The following is a 21,756-nucleotide window of genomic DNA, read 5'->3' as shown; positions in this document are numbered from 1 at the left end:
AAATGTCCTACTCAAAATGATGACAACCTCGGGTTTTATCAGGGGAGAGCAGCTTCCTTTACCCCTTCCTCTCCCTCTAGCCAAGTCACAGTGTTCAGTGGTCAGCTACATGGGGGAGACAAGGACAGTACAACCGTGGGCCGTGGTGAAGTAAGACAGAGCTGTGAATTCATGTTTACACTTTCCCGGGCGGAAAGAGATGGTGGCCTGACTTTCACAGTGACAGAGGAGGAGAAAGGGGATTTCTGGGCCTGTGGCTGAGAAACTGAAACTACAGGACTTGGAGAGGAGCTTTTCTGGAGAGAAGGGAGAAGCAATGACTTCCGGTCATCAGCACCTATCCCCGGGACAGACCCTCCCTTTCCTAGTAGTCCTAGAGACCGTGTGGTCCAGAGGCTATTCCCCTCTGCCATGCCTGCTGCTAAGCCATGAGCTCCAGTCTGATAAGCCGAAACTTCCGGTGGTGGGGACTTGAGGGAAGGGGAAGAGCTTGACCATTCCTGCTTAGGACATTTGGGGAGAAGGAAGATGGCCAGAGCTTCATGTGCGTGGAATACCCTGTGGCTTCTGCAGTGGACACCACTGTTCCTGGGACCAAGTGCTGCTCCTCCTGCCTGGGCCTTGAACCTGGACTCTGTGAAGTTCTCTGTCTATACAGGCCCCAATGGCAGCCACTTTGGCTTCTCAGTGGACTTTCATAAGGACAGCCATGGGAGGTGAGCACTAAAGGAGAGAGGTCTGCCCCTTAGCAGTGCTCCTGTGGCTTCTTAGCGCCTAGTTGAGCAAGGTTGACTCTAGGGTCTGTTTGAGTGGTGCTCCTGTCAGGAATGCTGGGGGCGGGGGCGCAGGTTCCAGGGAGGGCACTGTGGAGGGATAGCAACAGGGAGCACTGAGCAAACAAAGGTAAAAATGTCTTTTTCTTTTCCCCCAAGCGTCAATGATGTGACTCGCTTTACCTCCCTCCCCTCACTCTAAATTGACTGACTGGCAAAGCTACAAGTGCCTACCGGGTACACCTTGCTTTCCTCCATTCCTCACCTCATCTCCTTCCAAATTACAGATGTTTGAAAAGAAGTAATAAATTACTAACAGTCAGTATGGATCAGGCTTTGAGGTCAAACTGCTAAGATTAGAGTCCTGGCTTATCCACGTAGCTGTGTTTATCCTGAGTGACTTATTGAAATGGACACTGGAATGCCCAGGTCTGGGGAACAGTAATGACCATTCTCAAAGGCAGCAGCAAGAAATTATTTCTTCTGCCTGAGAGAGCCACTTCATCAAAAATCAGGTTCCCCTTCCCAAGATGACTTGCATCCAGAGACTCTCCATGAGGGGGAAGGAACCTAGGGTTGCCTCAGTTCTGATGATTATAAAGGGTGCTTCTCTAGCTGACCGTGGTAGCACATGCTAGTAAACCCAGTACTTGGAAGCTGAGGCAGGAGAACTACCACAAGTTAAATAGCCAGGGCCACATAACAAGATTCTGTCGGAATGAATAAATAGAACTCCTGAGCATGGTGCCATGCCAAACACCTTTCATCTCCTTTAATGGAAACAGAGGTAGGCAGTGCCCTGTGAGTTCGAGGTCAGCCTGCTAGTCTAAATAGTGAGTTCCAGGACAGCCAGAGCTACACACACACACACACACACACACACACACACACACACACACACAAAGAGAGAGAGAGAGAGAGAGAGAGAGAGAGAGAGAGAGAGAGAGAGAGCGCCTGTCTCAAAACAAATAAACAAAGCCAACCAAAGAAAATCCTCCTGGCTTCAGAGCTCCTGAGTGTTTCAATACAACTCCTGTCGTTTCTTCCTCTGTCTCCTGTTTCTTCCCTGAAGGTCTGATCACGCGGACACAATTTTTTTTTTCCGGAGCTGGGGACCGAACCCAGGGCCTTGCGCTTGCTAGGCAAGCGCTCTACCGCTGAGCTAAATCCCCAACCCCACGGGGACACAATTTAATAAGCATCCTGTGTGTTTATTAACATGCACACTCTTACAAAAGCATGTTGCTGGGGCATACTAAATACCTCTCATCCGTTTATTGTATTAACTCTTCCAACAGCATAATTGGTTGCTATTACCTCCGTTTTACCTATGGCAGACCTGGTTTAAACAGAGACTGCTAGGATCCTCAACCCTGTCAGCACCACACATCCCAGTTCGCTCTCACCAACCTCCGCCCTTCCAACCAGTTCTCACTAGGTCCTCTCTAGAAGTTTGACAGGCAGAAATTTTGTCTGGTTCTTGTTGGGAGGGAGTAGGGGGCAGGAAATCAGTGTACAAAGTATAAGAGGTCTTTTCAATAAGGATTATTAAAACGTTCCCTTCCAAACCGAACCAACTGGTTTAGTCTCAAGTTAATTTCCTAAGAGTCCACTTTCAGCTGAAGTGAAGAGGTCGGCCTCAATAGGTTATCTGTGAGGAAAGATGGTCCACTTTTTCCTATGCCACACCTCCTTCTAGGTACTGCTGGGGTAGTGGGCACTGGGCAGGATAGAAATGCTATAATCGGGGCTGGGGATTTAGCTCAGTGGTTAGAGTGCTTACCTAGGAAGCGCAAGGCCCTGGGTTCGGTCCCCAGCTCCGAAAAAAAGAACCAAAAAAAAAAAAAAAAAAAAAAAAAGAAATGCTATAATCTACTCACCCAGCTTTCCTAACAGCGTGTCCATCGTGGTGGGCGCCCCCAGGGCCCTAAACGCAAATCAAGAGGAGACTGGAGGTGTGTTCCTGTGCCCCTGGAAGGCCAATAACGGCACATGTACCTCGTTGCTTTTCGACCTCAGTGAGTCTCAACCATGGAGGGGAAAGGGGGAGTCAGGTGGAAATGGATGGCCGGGCTCCTGAGCGCCACCTTTTCTTGTGCCCTCCAGGGGATGAGACGCGAAAACTAAGCTTGCAAACTTTCCAAACCTTCAAGACCGGGCAAGGACTTGGGGCATCGGTCCTCAGCTGGAATGACGTCATTGTGGTGGGCACTGTGGACAGGTCAAAGGGAGCAAGTCCAGGGCAGGGACACGTTGGGGGAAGCCCGAATAAGCTCCCTTCCCCACTCTCCTGTGGATCTGCTCTAGGCCTGTGCCCCCTGGCAGCACTGGAATGTCCTAGAAAAGTACGATGAGGCAGAGAAGACTCCGGTAGGAGGCTGCTTCGTGGCTGAGCTCCAAAGCGGGGGCCGCGCAGAATACTCGCCCTGTCGCTCCAACACCATGAGCTCCGTTTACTCACAGGGTTTTAGTAAGCGCTGGTCCGCCATTGGCTCCGCCCACTAGTCGCTGCAAGCCCCGCCCACCACCAAACCTCGCGTCCTGGGAGCCACGCCCTCCTCTATACCACGCCCCCTCGGCCCCTCCTCTATGCTCTCCCCGCCCCGCATAGTTCCGCCTGCCCGCGCGAGACTCTTGGCTTAAACTCTAGTTCAGGGAGCCTCCCCTTGGCTGATCCCACTTGCCTCTTGTAGGCGGAGACAAGCGATACTGTGAAGCAGGCTTCAGCTTGGCGGTGACCCAGGCAAGTCACAGGCAAAAGCAAACAAGAGAACTCAGCTTGGTGGTTGAGGCAGGGGGAATCTCGAGTTTGAGGTCAGCCTGGACTACATAGCAAGTTTGAGGCAAGCCTCGGCTTCAAAATGAGACTGCTCTTAAAAGGAGAAGGGGTGGGGTGGGGAGGATGAGAATAAATGCATATGAGAATACCATATTCATACAGGCAAAGAGGTTTAGGGTTGTTCCAGAATAGGAGAGACCCTCTCACGACCAGGACTTCTTTTCCAGGCTGGGGAGCTAGTGCTTGGGGCCCCTGGAGGCTACTTTTTTTTAGGTATGTGCCCAGTAATCCAACCCACTCCCATCTCGCAGTTTGGGGAGAATCATGCTTCTGGCCCCCATAGTCCTGTCCCTGTGCCCTTCCTAGGTCTCCTGGTTCGCGTTCCAATTGAGAATATCATCTCTAGCTACCGCCCCGGTACCCTTTTGTGGCATGTTTCCAACCAGCGCTTCTCCTACGACTCCAGCAACCCAGTGTATTTCCACGGTTACCGGGGTAACCCTGGCATCTCCTTTCCAGGCTTCCCAAAACCCTGAGTCAGGTCCTGCCTCTGTTCAAGCCTCTGTGCCAATCTTAGCTAATCAACCCCAGCACAAAGGCACCCCGCCCTCTGTTTCTGCCTCTTCTCCCCACACATGTCCAGTTCCCATCCACACTGGCTCGCCCTTCTCGCTATGGAGTCTAGTGAGATCTCCAGCACGCCTCGGTTTTCCTATCTGCACCAGGCAGTTTGTACTAATGACCTCAGTAGTCGTGACCCTTGAGCTCTTCCTCCTTCCATTACTGGGAAACTGCTAAACTGTGCTGTATCTTCAGGGTATTCGGTAGCTGTGGGCGAGTTCGACGGGGATCTAAGCACCACAGGCAAGGAATGCAGTTATGGGGGCGGGAGGGGGGAGCCCTGGGGCAGGAGCAACCTCCGCACAATTTCCTCTGGGTCCTGGTGCGAGAAACGAGTTCATGGATACTAAGGATCTGATTTGCTGAGTCTTGCTCTCCCCAGAGTATATATTCGGAGCCCCCACTTGGAGCTGGACCTTGGGAGCGGTGAGTAGCCGCTCTCTCACCTCGTGGCATTCCTAACCCCGTGACCCTTGTCCTCTTGTTTACTCCCCCACACTTGTCAATGCCCTGCCCTTTCTCAATGAAAGTGGGAGGCCAAAGAGGGAGCATGAAAGATACATTTTGGTGTGTCTCTCCATGCAGGTGGAAATTTTGGACTCCTACTACCAGACCCTGCACAGGCTTCATGGAGAGCAGGTGGGGGCGATGACCCCCATGACCCCCTGGGCGTGACTGAAGTCGGGGAATTGAGACACACACACCCAAGCTAGTTCATGGGATTTGAGGGTGATGGTGAACAGAAGAGGCTGAGTGCAGAGGCACAGATTGAAATGCTCTTCCTCTTGTAGATGGCTTCCTATTTCGGGCACTCGGTGGCAGTCACTGACGTCAACGGGGATGGGTGAGACGAGGGAATGTCCCACCCCTACTCAGTTGGGTCTTCAATTACCAAAGGCGGGAATTACCATCTTCTCCCAAGGGTGGCTAAGACTTGCCCTCGTGCCCTGCATCTTCCTAGCTCAACTGCACCTAACCTTGCCCATCTGGTCCACAGGAGGCATGACCTACTGGTGGGGGCTCCATTATACATGGAGAGCAGGGTGGACCGAAAGCTGGCCGAGGTGGGCCGTGTATACTTGTTTCTGCAGCCTAAGGGTCTCCAGGCTCTGAGCTCACCCACTCTCGTGCTGACCGGCACTCAGGTGTATGGGAGATTTGGATCTGCCATTGCACCCCTGGGTGACCTCAACCGAGACGGCTATAATGGTGAGTGGAGGAGCTGCGTTTGGCCATAAGAGGGCTTGTAGCCCTCACAAAAAGATAGCCTTAAGCCATTTATGATGGAGTACACCTGGAATCCCAGTGAGAGAGAGGCTGAGACACAGGGACACCGTGGATACCTGGAACTAGAAAAGGCTTGACTGTTGAGTGGAACATGGGTACCGGTTCAAGGAATCCCCGTTGAGACAGTTTGTCTAGAAGCCAGCATGGTGATCCCTACACGCAGACTTTGGAGAATGGAGTTAGAGATGGGGTGACTTTACAGATATTTAGGGCTTGGACTATTAGTGCTGGATGGGACATGGAATATGGAGTCAGAAGGAAAGGGGAGTGGAGTAGGAGTGAGTAGGAGTGGAGTAGGGGCTCTGTAGTTCTATTCCGGGCTAGCTGAGTTTGAAGGGCTTGGGAATATTAAGTGGAAATAATCCTCAGAACTGCTGCCACTGACTTTCCCCACTTCCATGAGAGAGAACCCAGGGCAACAAGATAAAGAATTTTGGAGAGTGGATGGGATCTGAAAGCTGTGAAATAGGAAGAAGCCCAGTATAGAGCCCCAGGGAAGTAAAAGCGTTCAGGGAACACCCAGAAGGGAAGTTGGGAACCAGAATGATCAGATGTTGGGAGAGAGACCAAAAGATCAATGGCCCAATGCTCTAATAGAGTAGTTTGAACAGGAGGAAGGAATGGTCCTAGGAGCCCCTTCACTCCTGAAAGGTACAGTTAGGTGGGACCAGATAAAAATCATGGCGTTAGCAAGAATGAGCTCATTGGTGGCCGTGACAAGAACCAACCAAGACCAGGGGTTGGGGATTTAGCTCAGTGGTAGAGCGCTTACCTAGGAAGCGCAAGGCCCTGGGTTCGGTCCCCAGCTTCGAAAAAAAGAACCAAAAAAAAAAAAAAAAAAAAAAAAGAACCAACCAAGACCAGGCATGGTGCGCATGCCAGCAATCCTGGAACTCCAGGAGTGGAGGCAGGAGGATCATAAGTCCAAGGTCATCATCCTCTGCTACATAGAGGTTGGAGAGCAGTCCAGGATACATTAAACCCTCTCTCAAAAAAACCAACCAACCACCCAGTGGAGGGCAGCTTAGGGACATAAACCGGAAGACCACGGGGGATGGGGCAGGACATGAATAGAGGTGAAGCACTCAGCCAGCGGGCAATGCAGACAGTCCTTTCTTGAACCTGAGAAAAGAGAAGCAGAGCCACCATGGAATGGGGATGGGAACCATGGCAAGGTCATCTTTAATTGGAAGGATGGGGAGTGTGTGAATACAAAGGAAAATAGTATTTCGAGGAACTGGAGGGTCAGCAAGAGCTGTGATGCCTGCAGAAGCAGATGCTCCATCCGGAGGCAGGAGACACTAATTCAAAGGTCACATGGAAAGCAGAGAAAAGTGAGCAGTAGGGTCCTTTACTGATGGAAGTGGGCTGACAGCCGGAAGAAGGGAGATAACTAGAAAGAAGTGCTATGAGGAGGTCCACGAGATGGGTGAGAGGCACTAAGGGTCCCCAGGGGGAGCTGTAGTGGGAGCCACAGTGCCACACCTGCTCTGTGTCTCCCACAACCCTGGGCTGAATTAGCCACACATAGTCTGGCCAGGCTGACCCAAAACTGGGCACGGGACAAGAAGGCTGAAGAAATGAACAGCTAGGAAATTCTTGAAGACTGAGTGAGACAAAGACAGAGACAGAGAGGAGGCGATGAGACTGGAGGATACCATTGTAGTCAGAGGCCTCTGTCAGTCGTGTTTTTGAGACAAGGTTTCCCTGTATAACTTTAGCTGGCCTGAAACTCTCTATGTAGACCAGGCTGACCTCGAACCCACAGAGATCTACCTGCCTCTGCATCCTGAAGGTGGGGATGAAATGCTTTTATTTGAGTTATATATACAGTGATCTAGAAAATAACAAGATACACTGTAAAGAAAATCAGAAAACAATGGGAGGGTAGTTAAGATACACAGACATAGATCTAAATTAGTCTTAGGCAAAGAGCTCATAAAATAATGAGGCTATGCTAAAAGACACACTTTCAGGGAAGATCTTAAAGTCCTTGGTGTCAATGAGCCTATGATGTGACTGTGAGTGGTGTCAATGAGCCTATGATGTGACTGTGAGTGGTGTCAATGAACCTATGGTGTGGGTGTGAGTAGTGGTGTCAATGAACCTATGATGTGGGTGTGAGTAGTGGTGTCAATGAACCTATGATGTGGGTGTGAGTAGTGGTGTCAATGAGCTATGATGTGGGTGTGAAAGTTTGCACAGTGAAGATGAAACAATTAACATCTGGAGAATAGGGTTTGTTTGTTTGTTTGTTTGTTTATTGGTTTTGTTTTGTGGTTTGTTTTTTTTTTTTTGGTTCTTTTTTTTTTGGAGCTGGGGACCGAACCCAGGGCCTTGCGCTTCCTAGGTAAGCGCTCTACCACTGAGCTAAATCCCCAGTCCCTGTTTTGTGTTTTTTTAAAGATTTATGATTCATTTTTATGTATGTGAGTACACTGTCACTGTCTTCAGACACACCAGAAGAGGGCATCAGATCTCATTACAGATGGTTGTGAGCCACCATGTGTTTTGCTGGGATTTGAACTCAGGACCCCTGGAAGAACAGTCAGTGCTCTTAACTATTGAGTCATCTCTCTAGCCCTGTTTTGTGTTTTGAAACAGGATCTCAATATATAGCCTGAGCTGGCCCGGAACTCAATATATAATCAGGCCGGCCTAGGACTCACAGAGATCCGCCTGCCTCTGCCTTCTGAGTGCTGAGAGCAAAGGTGAGCGCTAGCACAGCAGACCCACCACCACCCCTTACTGGGAACTGAGTGTAGGACCTCATGTGTACTAGGGAGTTCCTTTCCTCAAGCCTAGACTCAGTTATTTAATCCTCCGGGACTCAGCGTTTTCATCTAATATGGAAATTATAGGATAGGGTGCAGCTGAGTTAATAGAGAGCTTGCCTAACATACAAGAAGCTTCAGCCCACCATAGATGGCATGACAGCGCCCATACGTCCTCCTAGATGTGGGAGGTAAAGGCAGGAGAACCAGAAGTCCAAAGTCATAACAAATGACTCAGCTACATAAAGCCAGTGTGTGACATACGCCAGTCTCTGTCAGGAGCATGGTGCCACACACCTTTAATCTCAGCACTAAGGAGGCACAGGCAGTCAGATCTCTTGAGAATTTGAGGCCAGCCTGGTCTACATAGCAAATTCTAGAGCAGCCAGGGCTACATTGAGAGACCTTTTCTCAGAAAAACAAAACCAAAAACCCCATCTCAAATTAACACTAATAACAGGAAACATGATTAACAACACCCAATTATCAGGAATAAAGGAAATCTTTTGTTTGTTTGTTGAGACAGGGCTTGTGTGTATGTGTGTGTGTGTGTGTGTGTGTGTGTGTGTGTGTGTGTGTGTGTGTGTGTGTGTGTCTAGCCCTGGCTGTCCAGGAACTCACTCTGGACCAGGCTGGCCTTGAACTAACAGAGATCCACCTGCCTCTGCCTCTGGATTGCTAAGATCAAAGGCGGGCTCCACCAAGGGGCAGAGTAAATGGATAGACAGTGAAGACTGTTGGAACTTTTGTAACAATCTGTTAATAATTGATGGTTTTCTCTCCTGCCTCCTTGATACAGACTTTGCACCCTTCTCTTGGTCTCCCAGGAGAACAGGGCTAGAGAAGCAGCTCTGGAGAGAGTGGCAGAATCCTCTGGGGATTCTCAATCACAAACAATCTCTCTCTCTCTCTCTCTCTCTCTCTCTCTCTCTCTCTCTCTCTTCCAGATGTTGCTGTGGCTGCCCCCTATGGGGGTCCCAGTGGTCAGGGCCAAGTGCTGATATTCCTTGGTCAGAGTGAAGGGCTGAGCCCACGCCCCTCCCAGGTCCTGGACAGTCCCTTCCCGACAGGCTCTGGCTTTGGCTTCTCCCTCCGTGGTTCTGTAGACATCGATGACAATGGATACCCAGGTGACTGTGGGTTGCAGCCAGTCAAGACAGGCCTTTGAGCACTTGCTGGAAATATGGAGAAACGCACGGCTGGGGGTTCATGTCTGCCCTGGTGCCAGCTGTGGGTTCTAATGGCGTACATGGCTGGGAAGCTTGGATTTGGCTGCAGGACAACTTGAACTTCCAGGGGGTTCATAGTATGGAGAATTTTTTGGAAGATAAGGACTCACTCTGCCCTACACTAATAGCCACTTTTGACCCTTCTCCCTATGTTTATAGACCTGATCGTGGGAGCATATGGGGCTAGCAAGGTAGCTGTGTACAGGTGAGCACTGGCTGGGGGAGGGGCCATATCATCAGAGGAGGCTGAGTCAGGAGGGACAGAGTGGTGAGCCTCCTCCACTCCCACCAGAGCTCAGCCTGTGGTGATGGCCACTGTCCAACTGATGGTTCAAGACTCTCTGAATCCCACACTGAAGAACTGTGTCCTGGAGCAGACCAAGACACCAGTCAGCTGGTGAGGAGGTGGCGCTCACAGACTTGCCAGGGTTTGGGACCTTAGGAGACCCTAACCCACAAAGCGACCCTCATCTTTGCAGCTTCAACGTCCAGATGTGCGTGGGAGCCACAGGACACAACATTCCCCAGAAGCTTCGTGAGTGGCGTGGAGGGAGGGGTTGGAGGAAAGGAGGTCTGGGTGTCCCCACTAGAGGGAGACCTGGATTCTTCCTGCTTGTCCTGCAGACCTAAAGGCAGAGCTGCAGCTGGACCTACAGAAGCCCCGTCAGGCCCGCCGGGTGCTCCTGCTGGCCTCTCGACAGGCGAGCCTCACTCTGAGCCTGGACCTGGGTGGAAGAAACAAACCTATCTGCCACACCATCAAGGCCTTCCTTCGAGTATGCTCAGGCTAGAATGGGAGGAGCTAGGTGTCCAGGGTTCTCCTAGAGGCAGTTCTCCTGGAGCCAGCCTAGGACTCCAGCAAAGGGTGTGGGCACAGCAACAGATAGCCTGACTCTTGCCCTGTGCTAGGATGAGGCCGACTTCCGGGACAAGCTGAGCCCAATTGTGCTAAGCCTCAATGTGTCGCTGCCCCCAGAAGAGACTGGAGTAGCCCCTGCTGTGGTGTTGCATGGAGTAACCCATGTCCAGGAGCAGGTAGGAACAGCGAGATAAACAAGGTCCCGGATGGGGAAGGACTTCATTAAAACTGTGCATCCCAAACCCTGAAGTCATCCCAAATCCTGATAGATTCCCCCAAATCTCAGTGTCCCCCCCCAAAACGTTGTTGTAACCCCTAAGCCAACTATCACCAGAACGTTGCCATCACCCCACACCCTGGCATATACTCCAATCCCTACTCTCTAGAGTCTGAAGAGCGCCCCTGGAGCTATGGTTGTTCTCTGAGCTCTGAGGTGACCCCTAAACCTCATACCCCTCAGCTTACCCACACATCCTATTGCGTCCCCTAGACACGGATCATCCTGGACTGTGGGGAAGACAACCTGTGCGTGCCCCAGCTCCAGCTCACAGCCACCGCGTGAGAGAGCCTTCCACTCTACCTACCTTGTACCTCCCTGCCCTGAATCCCCTTTCATGACCCCGGCCTCTAGGACTAAACCAAGCATTCCCCATACAGGGGGGACTCCCCACTCCTAATTGGTGCTGACAATGTGTTGGAGCTGAAGGTCAATGCATCCAATGATGGCGAGGGGGCCTATGAGGCAGAGCTGGCTGTGCACTTACCCCCGGGTGCCCACTACATTCGGGCTTTCAGCAACGTTAAGGTGAGGTGCCACCTCGAGGCATAGCCAGCAGGCAGCAGATGTAAGAACCTTGAGTCCGGCCTCTCACACAAAGATCCAGTGCTTGAATGCTTTGACTATACAGATGTATGATCTGCCCAGCTTTCAGACACAGCATTATACAGGCACAGTGCACGTATGAGAACCACTGGCTCATATGGTTCAAGTGTCTTGAACCCTGTTTGTTTCAAAATCCCCGAAAGGCTCGGGAAGCAAATGGTAATTAGAATCGCTTTAACATCTGCTGGGGAGCTGTGGTAACAGCTCAGCTGCTAAAGTTCTTTCCGCCCAAGCAGAGAACCTGGCTTTGGCTTCCCAGAACCCATGGGGAAAGCCAGGCACAGCAGTGTGAGCCTGGAACCCTAGTGCTGGATTTGGTGATGGGTACATCCCTAAAGTTCATTGGCTAGGCAGGCTTGCTACATTTAGGAAACCCTGTCTCAATAAACAGCTACTGGGGAGAGATACCTGATACTAACCTCTGGTTTCTGTATTCATGCACGCACACATACAATCTGCGGGCTTTGTCTTTCCCTCTAACATTGGCAGGCACTTATAGGAAAAACATTTAAAGTAAGTCAGATCCAGACTTTGTGCATGCAAGTGTGTATATGTATACAGTCATGCAAGGATGTATGTAACATGTGTTCACATGTCCGTGGAAACCAGTTATCAGTTCTATGTTGTTCTTTTTTTTTTTTTAAGATTTATTTATTTTATGTATGTGAGTACACTGTCGCTGTCTTCAGACACACCAGAAGAGGGCATCAGATCCCATGACAGATGGGATCCCATGTGGTTGCTGGGAATTGAACTCAGGACCTCTGGAAGAGCAGTCGGTGCTCTTAACCACTGAGCCATCTCTCCACCACCAACGCCCCCCCCTTTTTTTTCCTTTTTTTTTTTTTCAGAGCTGGGGACCGAACCCAGGGCCTTGCGCTTGCTAGGCAAGCGCTCTACCACTGAGCTAAATCCCCCAACCCCCTTTTAAGATACGGTTTCTCTGTGTACCCCTGGCTGCCCTGGAACTTGCTCTGTAGACCAGGCTGGCCTCCAACTCAGAAATCCATCCACCTGCCCTCGTCTCCTGAGTGCTGGAATTAAAGGTGTGCACCACCACCTGGCTTATATTTTGTTGATGTAATTTATAGCAACTAGGTCACTCCGTAATATTTTTTTATTTCCAAAATGGAAATCCTTTAAAAATAGTAAAAATAGCAGTGCAGAAATAGAAGGTGGCAGTCCCTCGAAATCCCCCAGGACCTTTCCCCCCCGATTGTCCAGCAAGTCTCCTGCAGACCTGTTGGACACCCCACGCTCACACTGCCCTGTCTTGCCTCTGTGCACTTCCAGGGCTTTGAGAGGCTCGTGTGCACTCAGAAGAAGGAGAATGAGTCCAGGCTGGCACTTTGTGAGCTGGGCAACCCCATGAAAAAGGACACTCGGGTAAGGGCTCCATGCTGTAACTCGAGCTACGTCCCAGGTGGATAAGCTCCTGGGGTATGAAGGCAGAGGGTAGTAATGGTGTTTGGAGCAGGGGGGATGGGCCCAGAGTGGACACTGGGGTGGTGACTTTGGCTTTTCCCTCTTCCAGATAGGAATCACGATGTTGGTGAGTGTGGAGATCCTGGAAGAAGCTGGAGATTCTGTGTCCTTCCAGCTTCAAATCAGGAGGTATGAGTTGGGCTGCACGGCTGCCTCCCGCCCTTCCTCCATCCGACCCTCATGCACAAACCTTCCACAGCGGAAGGCCTTCACAAGAGCCCTGCTCCCCTTTCCCTCAGTGACTTGTTTCTGAGTCTCCAGGTCCTAGAGGACAACCTTTCTCAGGTCCAGTCAGGATGATATGCTCTTTGGGATGGGATGAACTCTTCCTGAGCCTTCTAAAATTCTGCTGTCCCTCTTCTTCCTGCCCTCGCCCCTCCAGCAAGAACAGCCAGAATCCAAACAGTGAGGCTGTGCTGTTGCCTGTGGCAGTCCGAGCTGAAGCCGCAGTGGAGCTTCGAGGGTGAGAGCATGGGAAGGGAACATGGCAGAGGAGGCTATGGTTAGGAGGAGGAGATGGGCGTGTAGCTTGGTCCAATGCATGATTAGCATCCCCCGGATCTCATAAAAGGGTAAACTTTGAGGGGTCCTGGAGGATCCACCAGAGGTCCATCAGGGAGTCAGATGCACTCTGAGGACCTTGGACACTTGTAGGAACTCCTTCCCTGCCTCCCTGGTGGTGGCAGCAGAAGAAGTTGACAAGGAGCAGGATGGTTTGGACAGCTGGGTCTCCAGGGTGGAACACACCTATGAGGTAGGAAGGAGCCTCTGAGTAAGACAGGGTGGTAATGTCGGTGGTGGAGGGGACAGTGACGGTGGGGGTGGTGGCGGTGGCGGTGGCGGGTGAAGAGGTCCTGGAAACTACAGCCTGGCAGCTGAGCCACCGGCCACCCCACTGTCTCCACCCCCAGCTCCACAACAATGGCCCTGGCACTGTGAACGGCCTCAGTCTCATCATCCACCTTCCTGGCCAGTCCCAGCCCTCAGATCTGCTCTACATCCTAGATGTGCAGCCGAAGGGGGGTCTCCTTTGCTCCACACAGCCGCCCCCCAAGCTCCTCAAGGTAAGATTCTAGGAGAGAGAAGGAGCTGTGAGAGGACAGACACCGGACCGGACCGACAGCCAGAGCAGGTGTGATGCAGACCCTGGAAGCCAATTGATTGTGCCCTTACCCCCCACTCCCCAAGGTGGACCGGAGGCTAACCACTCCCAGCCCTTCTTCCATTCGCCGGATCCATCACGACCGGGACCGCAGAGAGGCATCCCCGCAGGGGTCCAAGCAGACGGAGCAGCAGGACCCAGTTCTGGTGGTGAGAAGGCTCAGCGGGGCTCCAGCTGGGGCCCTTAGAAGAAGGTGGGAGGCAAGGACAGTGGTGCTGGTGAGATGCTGGGCCGGGCACTGGGCAGAGAGGACACGTGGCGTTCTCTCTCTCTCTCTCTCTCTCTTTCTCTCTCTCTCTCTCTCTCTCTCTCTCTCTCTCTCCTTTTCCTTTGAAGAAATATCATGAGCCAGTGTGGTAGTGCACACCTTTCATCCCAGCAATCGGGAGGCAGAGGCAATTAGATCACTGAGTTCGAGGCCAACCTTGTGGGTCTACAGAGCTAGTTCCAGGATAGCCAGGGGCTACACTCGAAAACTGGAAGAAAAAAAAAATTGCCAAACCAATGTCACAAAAACACCGAGTACCGCACTCAGGCTATGGATGGCCCCTGCCTCTGAACCTCATCCCTGTATCCCTGCACTGTTGAGCAAACGGAATATAGAGGAAACGATCTGAATGAAGCTCAGCCAGACACCAGCGCTTCCTGACCCTCCTGGCTCTCCCTGTTGGGTCCTAGATTGATGGGGGGGGATGATTGGCATGGAGGGCCTGTGAACTAACTTAAGACACATCCCCCTCAGAGCTGCAACGGCTCAGCGCCCTGTACGGTGGTGGAGTGTGAACTGCAGGAGATGGTGCGCGGGCAGCGGGCCATGGTCACGGTGCAGGCCACGCTGGGGCTGTCCATCCTCCGCCAGGTGGGGCTGGAAGCTGGTGGGCGGGGCGGAGCCGTGGGGGCGGAGCCTGTGGGAGCAGGGCCTGTGGGGACGGGGCAAGAGTTTGCTCTGGGTTTGAGCGGGTTCACTAGGGAAGATTTGCTTTGGGGCGGGGGTGGGGTAAAACCCGGGAGGAACTCAAAAGCAGGGAGTCCCTGGCTTGGATTGAGGCCATCTCCAGGCCTCGAGTGGCTGCAGTAAGCGCCTGTCACCCCCGCCCCCTACAGAGGCCCCAGGAGCAGTTTGTGCTGCAGTCGCACGCCTGGTTCAACGTCTCCTCCCTACCGTACTCGGTGCCGGTGGTCAGCTTGCCCAGCGGGCAAGGTCTGGTAAGAGACCCTAGTACTCCTGCTGTCAGCACCCAGCCACCGTGAGGTTGGACCTCCGCAGGGCTGAGGGGCGGAGCCTCCCTGGATTGAAGGACAAGGTCTGAGGAAGAGGGTCGGGGTCTCTGTGGGACTGAGTTATGGTTACTAGGAGATGGTTTGGCTGGGCATCTCTATCCCTGGTCACAGGCCCTCTGAAGTGACATCTAGTTTGCCATCAGGTGCAGACACATCTGCTTCGGGCCTTGGAGGAGAGGGACATCCCTGTCTGGTGGGTGCTGGTAGGCGTGCTGGGCGGTCTGCTGCTGCTGACCCTACTAGTTTTGGCCATGTGGAAGGTGAGGCTGAAAGGAAGGCACAGACTTCCCAACTGATCATAGACTAGCAGACGCGGGGTATAGGACCTTTCTCATCTCCGGATCCGCTATTAGAATGCCATTTTTCTGAGGACTTATGCTGGGCGTGTACCATCCCTCCCATCCCCCCACCCCACCCCCCTCCAAGCAGGACGCCTGAAATCCACAGGCCTTCCGATCCCTTTGCTGTCAGGAAGTCAGAGGAAACTGAGACCTGCCCTCAGAGTTTCCTGACTGCCATGGGCAGGGTTTACCTCCTGTCCTAGTTAGGTTTCTACAGCTGTGATAAAAACACAATGATTAAAAGAAACTTGGGGAGGAAAAGATTTATTTAATTTTACACTTTACAGTAAGTGAGATAAACCAAGGCAGGAACTTGGAGGCAGGAACTGTAGTAAATAGAGACCTTGAAGGGCAGCTTCTTTGAGGCATGCTTCCTTGCTGGCTTTCTTATACACACCCCAGGCTCAACTGCCCAGAGAGGGCACCACACACTGTGGGCTGGACACCTACATCTATTAACAATTAAGAAAAGTCTCATGGGGCGGTAAGAATGGGCTAAGAACACTGGCTGCTCTTCCAGAGGACCAGCATTTTGTTCCAGCACCCACACTGTCACTACCCTGTTACTCCAGTTCCAGAGGAACTGACATCCTCTTCGGGTTTCTCTGCATATACTGCACAGACATACATGCAGGCAAAGTGAAAATGCCCATACACATGAAATACAATTTAAATTACACTTTTATAAAAAAGAGAATGCCTCCAAGGCACATGGCCACGGGCTAATCCGTCTGGGTAATTTTGTTTCCTCGTTTGTTTTTTGAGTCAGGATTTCTCTTGTGTAGTCCTGGCTGCCCTTGGAACTTGCTCTGTAGACCAGGCTAGCCTGAAACTCAGAGATAGCCTCTGTTTCTGTCTCTCAACTGTTGGGATTAAAAATGTGCACCATCGTGCCTGACTGACCTGGGTAATTTTTCAATTAAGGTTCCCTCTTCCCAGGAGACTTTAGGTTTGTATCAAACAACTGAAGCTGACTATGACAGCATCCAGAGCTACCCTCCTCCTTGTCAGGATGGGAAGCTGAAGGATCTAGATCTTCCTAACGCTGCAACCCTTTAATATAGTTCCCCGCGTTGGTGTGGCCCAAACTATAAAATTATTTTTGTTGCTACTTCATAACTGTAATTTTTTTGCCACAGTTATAAATTGTAAGGTAAATATCCGATGTTTTCCAATGGACTTACACGAAAAGGTCATTCAACTCCCAAAGGGGTCTGGACCCACAAGTTGAGAACCTCTGATCTAGACCCTGCCCCTGGCTCCCAAGAGGGTCACTCACTTCTATGTGCAGGGGAACATAGGGATGAGTTCTGTGGAGGGGGAAAAAGGTTAAAGCCAAACATGGTGACAAAAACGTAACCCTAAATGTTTGGGAGTGCAGGCTACACAGCAAGTTCTAGGGCAGCCTGGGCTGTGTGAGATCCTGTCTCAAAAAACAGAACAAAACAGAATAAAACAGAAGCTGATGGTTCAGGGGATAAAGATACTCGCCACCAAGTCTAATGACTTGAGTTCTAACCCCGTGACCCACATAGTAGAAGGAAGAGAACCTTTTATTTTTGATTTTCAAGACAGGGTTTCTCTGTGTATCCTTAGCTGTCCTGGAACTCACTCTGTAGACCAGGCTAGCCTTGAACTCAGAGATCCACTGCCTCTGCCTCCTGAGTGCTGGCACTAAAGCGGTGTGCCACCACTGCCCAGCTGAGAGAACCAATACTTAAAAGCTGTCTTCTGACCTTCAAACATGCACACGCATAAATAAATAAATTGTATTTTTTATTTCATCTATGAAGGAAGCATCTCCCAATTTTTAAAAAATATCCCCCTTCTCAGATGCTGGGGCTATATCCCCACAGCGTGGTTTTTGTTTGGGGCAGCTGGTGGAGCATGTAACCTCTGTGCCCTGACCCCAGTTCCTGTGCCCTTCCCCCTCCAGGCTGGCTTCTTCAAGCGGAATCGACCACCTCTGGAGGAAGAGGAAGAGGAAGAATGACAGCAGGGTGAGGGTGGGGGCTGGTGAGAAGGCCAAGTACCTGTTTTTTCTTTGCAGCCAGTTGCCTCTGCTCAGAACTCCACGGGTTCGAACCATGGGGTCCTCCCTTTCTAGCAGACCAGGTGCATCCCTTTTTTCTTTTTCCTAATAAAGAGTTTGCCTTCAACATCCACCATGCCTCTCTTCGCTCTTCGGTCTGAGAAGAAGCGGGAGCTAGTGGGGACTGAGGCAACTTGAGCCAGGACTGACAGGACAGCAAATGACTGCCCTGGAGCAGAGAGCAGGGTGACAGGAGTGAGGGAGCAAGGGAGGAATCGGAAGGGCCTCCCACGAGACTCTGGACAGTAAGTTGGGGGTTAGGAGTGCCAGAGAAGTAATGTTGGCTCTCTGGTATCTGTTTTGTTTTGAGGCAAAATCTCACTATGTAACCCTAGATGGCCTAGAACTAGCTCGTTGTGTAGACCATGCTGGCTTCGAACTCAGATCTCTCTCCTTAAACTTCCCAGGTACTGGAATTAAAGCCATGAGCCACCATGCCTGGCTCTGCGGTGCACAGCTTTAAGCCACCCGTTTTGCATAGTTTTGGAGGGACAAACCTCAAAGTAGTCCAAGACTTGGGAAAATAACCTTCATCTCCCTCCCCTCTTTCCCCAAACAAAGACCTTTAAAGTGCTATTCTGAAGGAAGAGAGGCAGAAGAAACTGGCTGGGCTAAGCTTGAGGAGGACCATGCCACACCAGGAAGGGGACAGCAAATGTTGTCCCCTGCAGGTCCCTGGTGCTGATCCTTCTGAGGAGACAGGTCTTGCACTAGAAAAGCAGGGGGCATAGATTTCCAGCTGTGTTGGGGGGGGCAATCAGGCTATTCTCCGAAGTTCTGTGGAGTGTGTTGGTTCACATGTGCCAGGAATGGTTTTTGAGCACCCAACATGTGCTTGGACTATTCCAAAGCTGGGCTGAGCAGTGAATAGAGCTAGTCTCTATCACATGGGACCTATGTTCAAGAAGATGAATGAACTAAGCCAAGAAATAAAGATGTAGCCAGTGCTGGTCAGGGCTGCGAATGAAAACAGAGTGAAGGGTCTGGAATCCCAGCTATTCTAGAGTAGAGGCAGAAGGATCACAAGTTCACAGCCTGCCTGGGCTACAGACTGAGTTCAGGGCCAGCCTGGGCTACAGACTGAGTTCAGGGCCAGCCTGGGCTACAGAGTGAGTTCAGGACCAGCCTGGGCTATAGAGTGAGTTCAAGACCAGCCTGGATTACAGAGTGAGCTCAAGGCTAGCCTAAGCAGCTTTTTCTAAAATGATGTCTCAAAAATAATCATATATAATATATAATATAATTAATATATACATACGTCTGTATATACACACACACATATAAATATATATGGCTAGAGATGAAGATCTGCTAGGGTATATACAGGAGACTCTGGTCAGGTTCAGTCCATGACCCTGTGTAAACCAGGAGCGGTAGCACACACATTTTATACTAGAATTCATGCAGTGGAGAGAGTAGGATCAGAAGTTTGATTGAGTTATGAGTATGAGGCTAGCCTGGGCTACATTAAACTCTGTCTCAAAAGAAAGGGCTTTGAGCATCTGCCTGTACTGGCTGCTCTTGCATGTCAACCCGACACAAGCCAGAGTCATCAGAAAGGAAGGAGCCTGCCTCGGATGAGAAAATACCTCCATGGCACCCAGCCGTATAACATTTTCTCAATTCTAGCACAGTAGTGACCAATGGGGGAGGGCCCAGCCCGTTGTGGGTGGGGCCGTTCCTGGGCTGGTGGTCCTGGATTCTATAAGAAAACAAGCTGAGCAAGCCAGGGGAAGCAAGCCAGTATCACCCCTCCATGGCCTCTGCATCAGTTCCTGCCTCCAAGTTCCTGCCCTGCTTGAGTTCCTGTCCTGACTTCCTCCAGTGGTGAGCTATGATCTGGAAGTGTGAGCCAAATAAACCCTTTCCTTCCCAACTTGTTTTTGAGTCATGGTGTTTTTATCAAAGCAATAGAATCCCTAAGACAACGCCTTTTCCCCCAGCATACTCCCATTCTTTCTTAATAAAGGTCCCTATTTCTATCACATTTTTAGAAAGTAAGAAAAAAAAAAGCTGAGCCATTGTTCAGTGGGAGAGCAGTTGCCTACTATGTCCAAGATCCTGAGTTCAATCTACAGTACTGAGGGTGGGGAGAAAGACAGAGAAAGAGGAGCAGGATGTGGATGAGGAGAAAGGAGAGAAGAAAAGAGAGGAGGAGGAGGAGGAGGAGGAGGAGGAGGAGGAGGAGGAGGGGAGAGGAGGAGTGGAAGGGAGGGGAGAGGAGAGGACATCAGTGGGTGCTGGTGGAGTTGCCACTCTCCAAAGTTTTCAAAGTGTATTCAGGTAGTCAAGGACAGGTGGATCTGAGGAATGAAAGGACCACACCAGAGCAAAGTGTTCAGAAAAGAAATTTCCCCAAGTAACAAGGGAGCAAGTTCTGGCAAAGAGGGAGTCGCTGTGGCTGTAGCCGGTGGGGAGGGCCCTGGGGTACATGTCTGTTAGAGAGGCAGGGGTGGCGGCTGAGCAGACACACCTTGAACATTGAACTGAATGCTGCAGGTCCAGGAACAGGATAGGCGCATAGATTCGCCTCACGAGAGCCGGTACTTGTTGGTACCCAGAGGGCTAAATGATAAATTCTGAAAACAGTGATTTGACATCCATGCATGGCAAGTTCCAGAACAGGTTTCTAGTTGGGTGACTGAATATTTAAGTAAAGATTAAGCCGTGCTCATTGAACGCCAGCCAAATTTCCTCTGGAGTCAGTCAGTTGTTGCAGCGTTGATCCTTGCTCTAGCAAAGCCCTTTAGCGTTGGTCCTCACAGACAAGAGAAACATCAACAGGGTTGTAGCGACTGGGATTTAGATCTGGATGATTTTGGTAAAACTGAGGTGTGGTGAGGGGGTCTCTCCGGGGATGTCTGAGCTCCATGCCACCTCTGGGCTGCCTAGAGACAACAGGAGATCCTTGAATGGAGGCAGCAGAAACCTCTCTGCCCCACAGATAGCTCCTGGCTGCGGCGGTCACAGGGTTGATACAGCTGGCGAGCGAGCAAGGCAGATTCGAGGGAGCCCTGACAGATTGTAAAGTCGGCTTGAGACCAACACGATGAAATTCACCAAGGATGAGTGTTAAAGCCTGTGCTTAGGTTCCAAAAAATTTTGGTTACATAAGTCCAGGGCTGGGGAAATATGGTTACATGGAAATTTCTATTAAAAAGGAGGAGACGCGTGGCGATCCCCTCTACACTTGGCTGGCTACTCCAGGGTCTGAGGGGTGCGGGGTGGGGGTGGGGAGCCCAAGGACTGCTGAGTCTGCATAGTGAGACACTGCCAAAAAGGAGGAGGAAGAGGAAACAGATGGAAGTGGGGGGAAGAGAAAGAAAGAAGGAAAAGAGGCAAAGAAGAAAAAAGAAGAAGGGACGAAGGGAAAGACCTGGTGGCTTTGCCTAGTCAGACCTAGTCAGAGGGAAGGGAAGCCTGCTGCGTCCTCCAGGGGAAGCCATCTTTGTCCTAGGTCTCCTCCTGGGCAGCAGGCTGTGCTGAAGAGGTGACTCCGCAGGGAGAACCAGGGGAGGGTTAAGTGTGTGGTTCGAAGTGGACCTGGCTCATGCAAAACAGAAGCTAAGGGATGGTGATAGCCAGAAATGTTAAGGACAGAAAGATTGTTAGGGGGCTAGTCTTCAAACGTGGGGTTCAGCGAAGGAAGATTCAGCTTGTCAATCATGACACCGGAACCAATGGGATTCTCTTGTGTGGGAGAGGCGTCTGCTTCTACCTTTCCAAAACCTCTCTAGCCAGATGTCTCCTGCAGAAGAAGGGGGTCTTATTACTCCAAGGGAGGCAAGCCCCTCCCTCGACCAACAATAGTACCATTTATTGCACTGGTGCTCCTGTCAGACTTCTGTTAGAGTACCAGGAACTGGCTTTGTAGATTAAGGTGGACTTGAACTCCCAGAGCTCTGCCTGCTGGGATTAAATGTGCGTGGTAATCCCCCCACCCCCAACACACACACATCCGGGCATCTCAACCACACTTCTAGGTAGAGATTATTATAATTGTCACGTTAGGATAAGTGGGGCTGAATATAGTGGCTCACATTTGAAATCCTAACACCCTGGGAGAGAAGGCAGGAAAATCGCCGGGAGTTCGAGGCCAACCTGGGCTATCCAGTGAACTTCAGGCCATCCTGTTTAAAGCAAGAGAGGGGCCAGGAAGGCTGTAAGAACTTGTCTTGCCTAGCCTGTTT

The 21,756-nt window shown here is 51.1% G+C and overlaps 1 protein-coding gene across 2 annotated transcripts; it reads left to right on the top strand.

Annotated features, from left to right (window-relative positions):
• The first annotated feature begins 104 nt into the window (after window positions 1–104).
• Itga2b (integrin subunit alpha 2b) lies at window positions 105–17,633 on the top strand. Of its 2 annotated transcripts, NM_001427035.1 has the most exons (30): window positions 497–716; window positions 2,670–2,791; window positions 2,880–2,977; window positions 3,081–3,243; window positions 3,467–3,516; window positions 3,780–3,825; window positions 3,919–4,047; window positions 4,369–4,416; window positions 4,556–4,599; window positions 4,759–4,812; window positions 4,965–5,017; window positions 5,171–5,382; window positions 9,182–9,364; window positions 9,623–9,668; window positions 9,756–9,860; window positions 9,943–9,998; window positions 10,088–10,239; window positions 10,373–10,498; window positions 10,813–10,880; window positions 10,980–11,127; window positions 12,499–12,591; window positions 12,740–12,819; window positions 13,073–13,153; window positions 13,345–13,444; window positions 13,602–13,754; window positions 13,879–14,001; window positions 14,595–14,711; window positions 14,957–15,058; window positions 15,277–15,393; window positions 17,411–17,633. In NM_001427035.1, the coding sequence occupies exons 1-30, from the start codon at window positions 529–531 to the stop codon at window positions 17,465–17,467; spliced, it is 3,114 nt and encodes a 1,037-aa protein (NP_001413964.1). In that variant the 5' UTR covers window positions 497–528; the 3' UTR covers window positions 17,468–17,633. The 2 variants fall into 2 exon arrangements, with proteins under 2 accessions (XP_063125909.1, NP_001413964.1); XM_063269839.1 differs by lacking the exons at window positions 12,499–12,591; window positions 12,740–12,819; window positions 13,073–13,153; ... (5 more) ...; window positions 15,277–15,393; window positions 17,411–17,633 and adding an exon at window positions 12,057–12,416 and having other exon boundaries at window positions 105–716.
• Window positions 17,634–21,756: the final 4,123 nt, after the last annotated feature.

The sequence above is a fragment of the Rattus norvegicus genome, chromosome 10 (assembly GCF_036323735.1).
Source record: "Rattus norvegicus strain BN/NHsdMcwi chromosome 10, GRCr8, whole genome shotgun sequence".
Classification (NCBI taxonomy): Eukaryota; Metazoa; Chordata; class Mammalia; order Rodentia; family Muridae; genus Rattus; species Rattus norvegicus.
The sequence above is the reverse complement of the archived record's forward strand: the minus strand, read 5'-3'. Positions and strand labels throughout refer to the sequence as shown.

What these genes read in the sequence shown, in the direction of transcription:
- Itga2b (NM_001427035.1), top strand. Translation starts at nt 529, where the DNA reads ATGGCCAGAGCTTCATGTGCGTGGAATACCCTGTGGCTTCTGCAGTGG. An exon ending in TCAGCTTGGCGGTGACCCAG is followed by an intron (nt 3,517 to 3,779) that starts GCAAGTCACAGG and finishes CTTCTTTTCCAG; the next exon opens with GCTGGGGAGCTAGTGCTTGG. An exon ending in GTATTTCCACGGTTACCGGG is followed by an intron (nt 4,048 to 4,368) that starts GTAACCCTGGCA and finishes CTGTATCTTCAG; the next exon opens with GGTATTCGGTAGCTGTGGGC.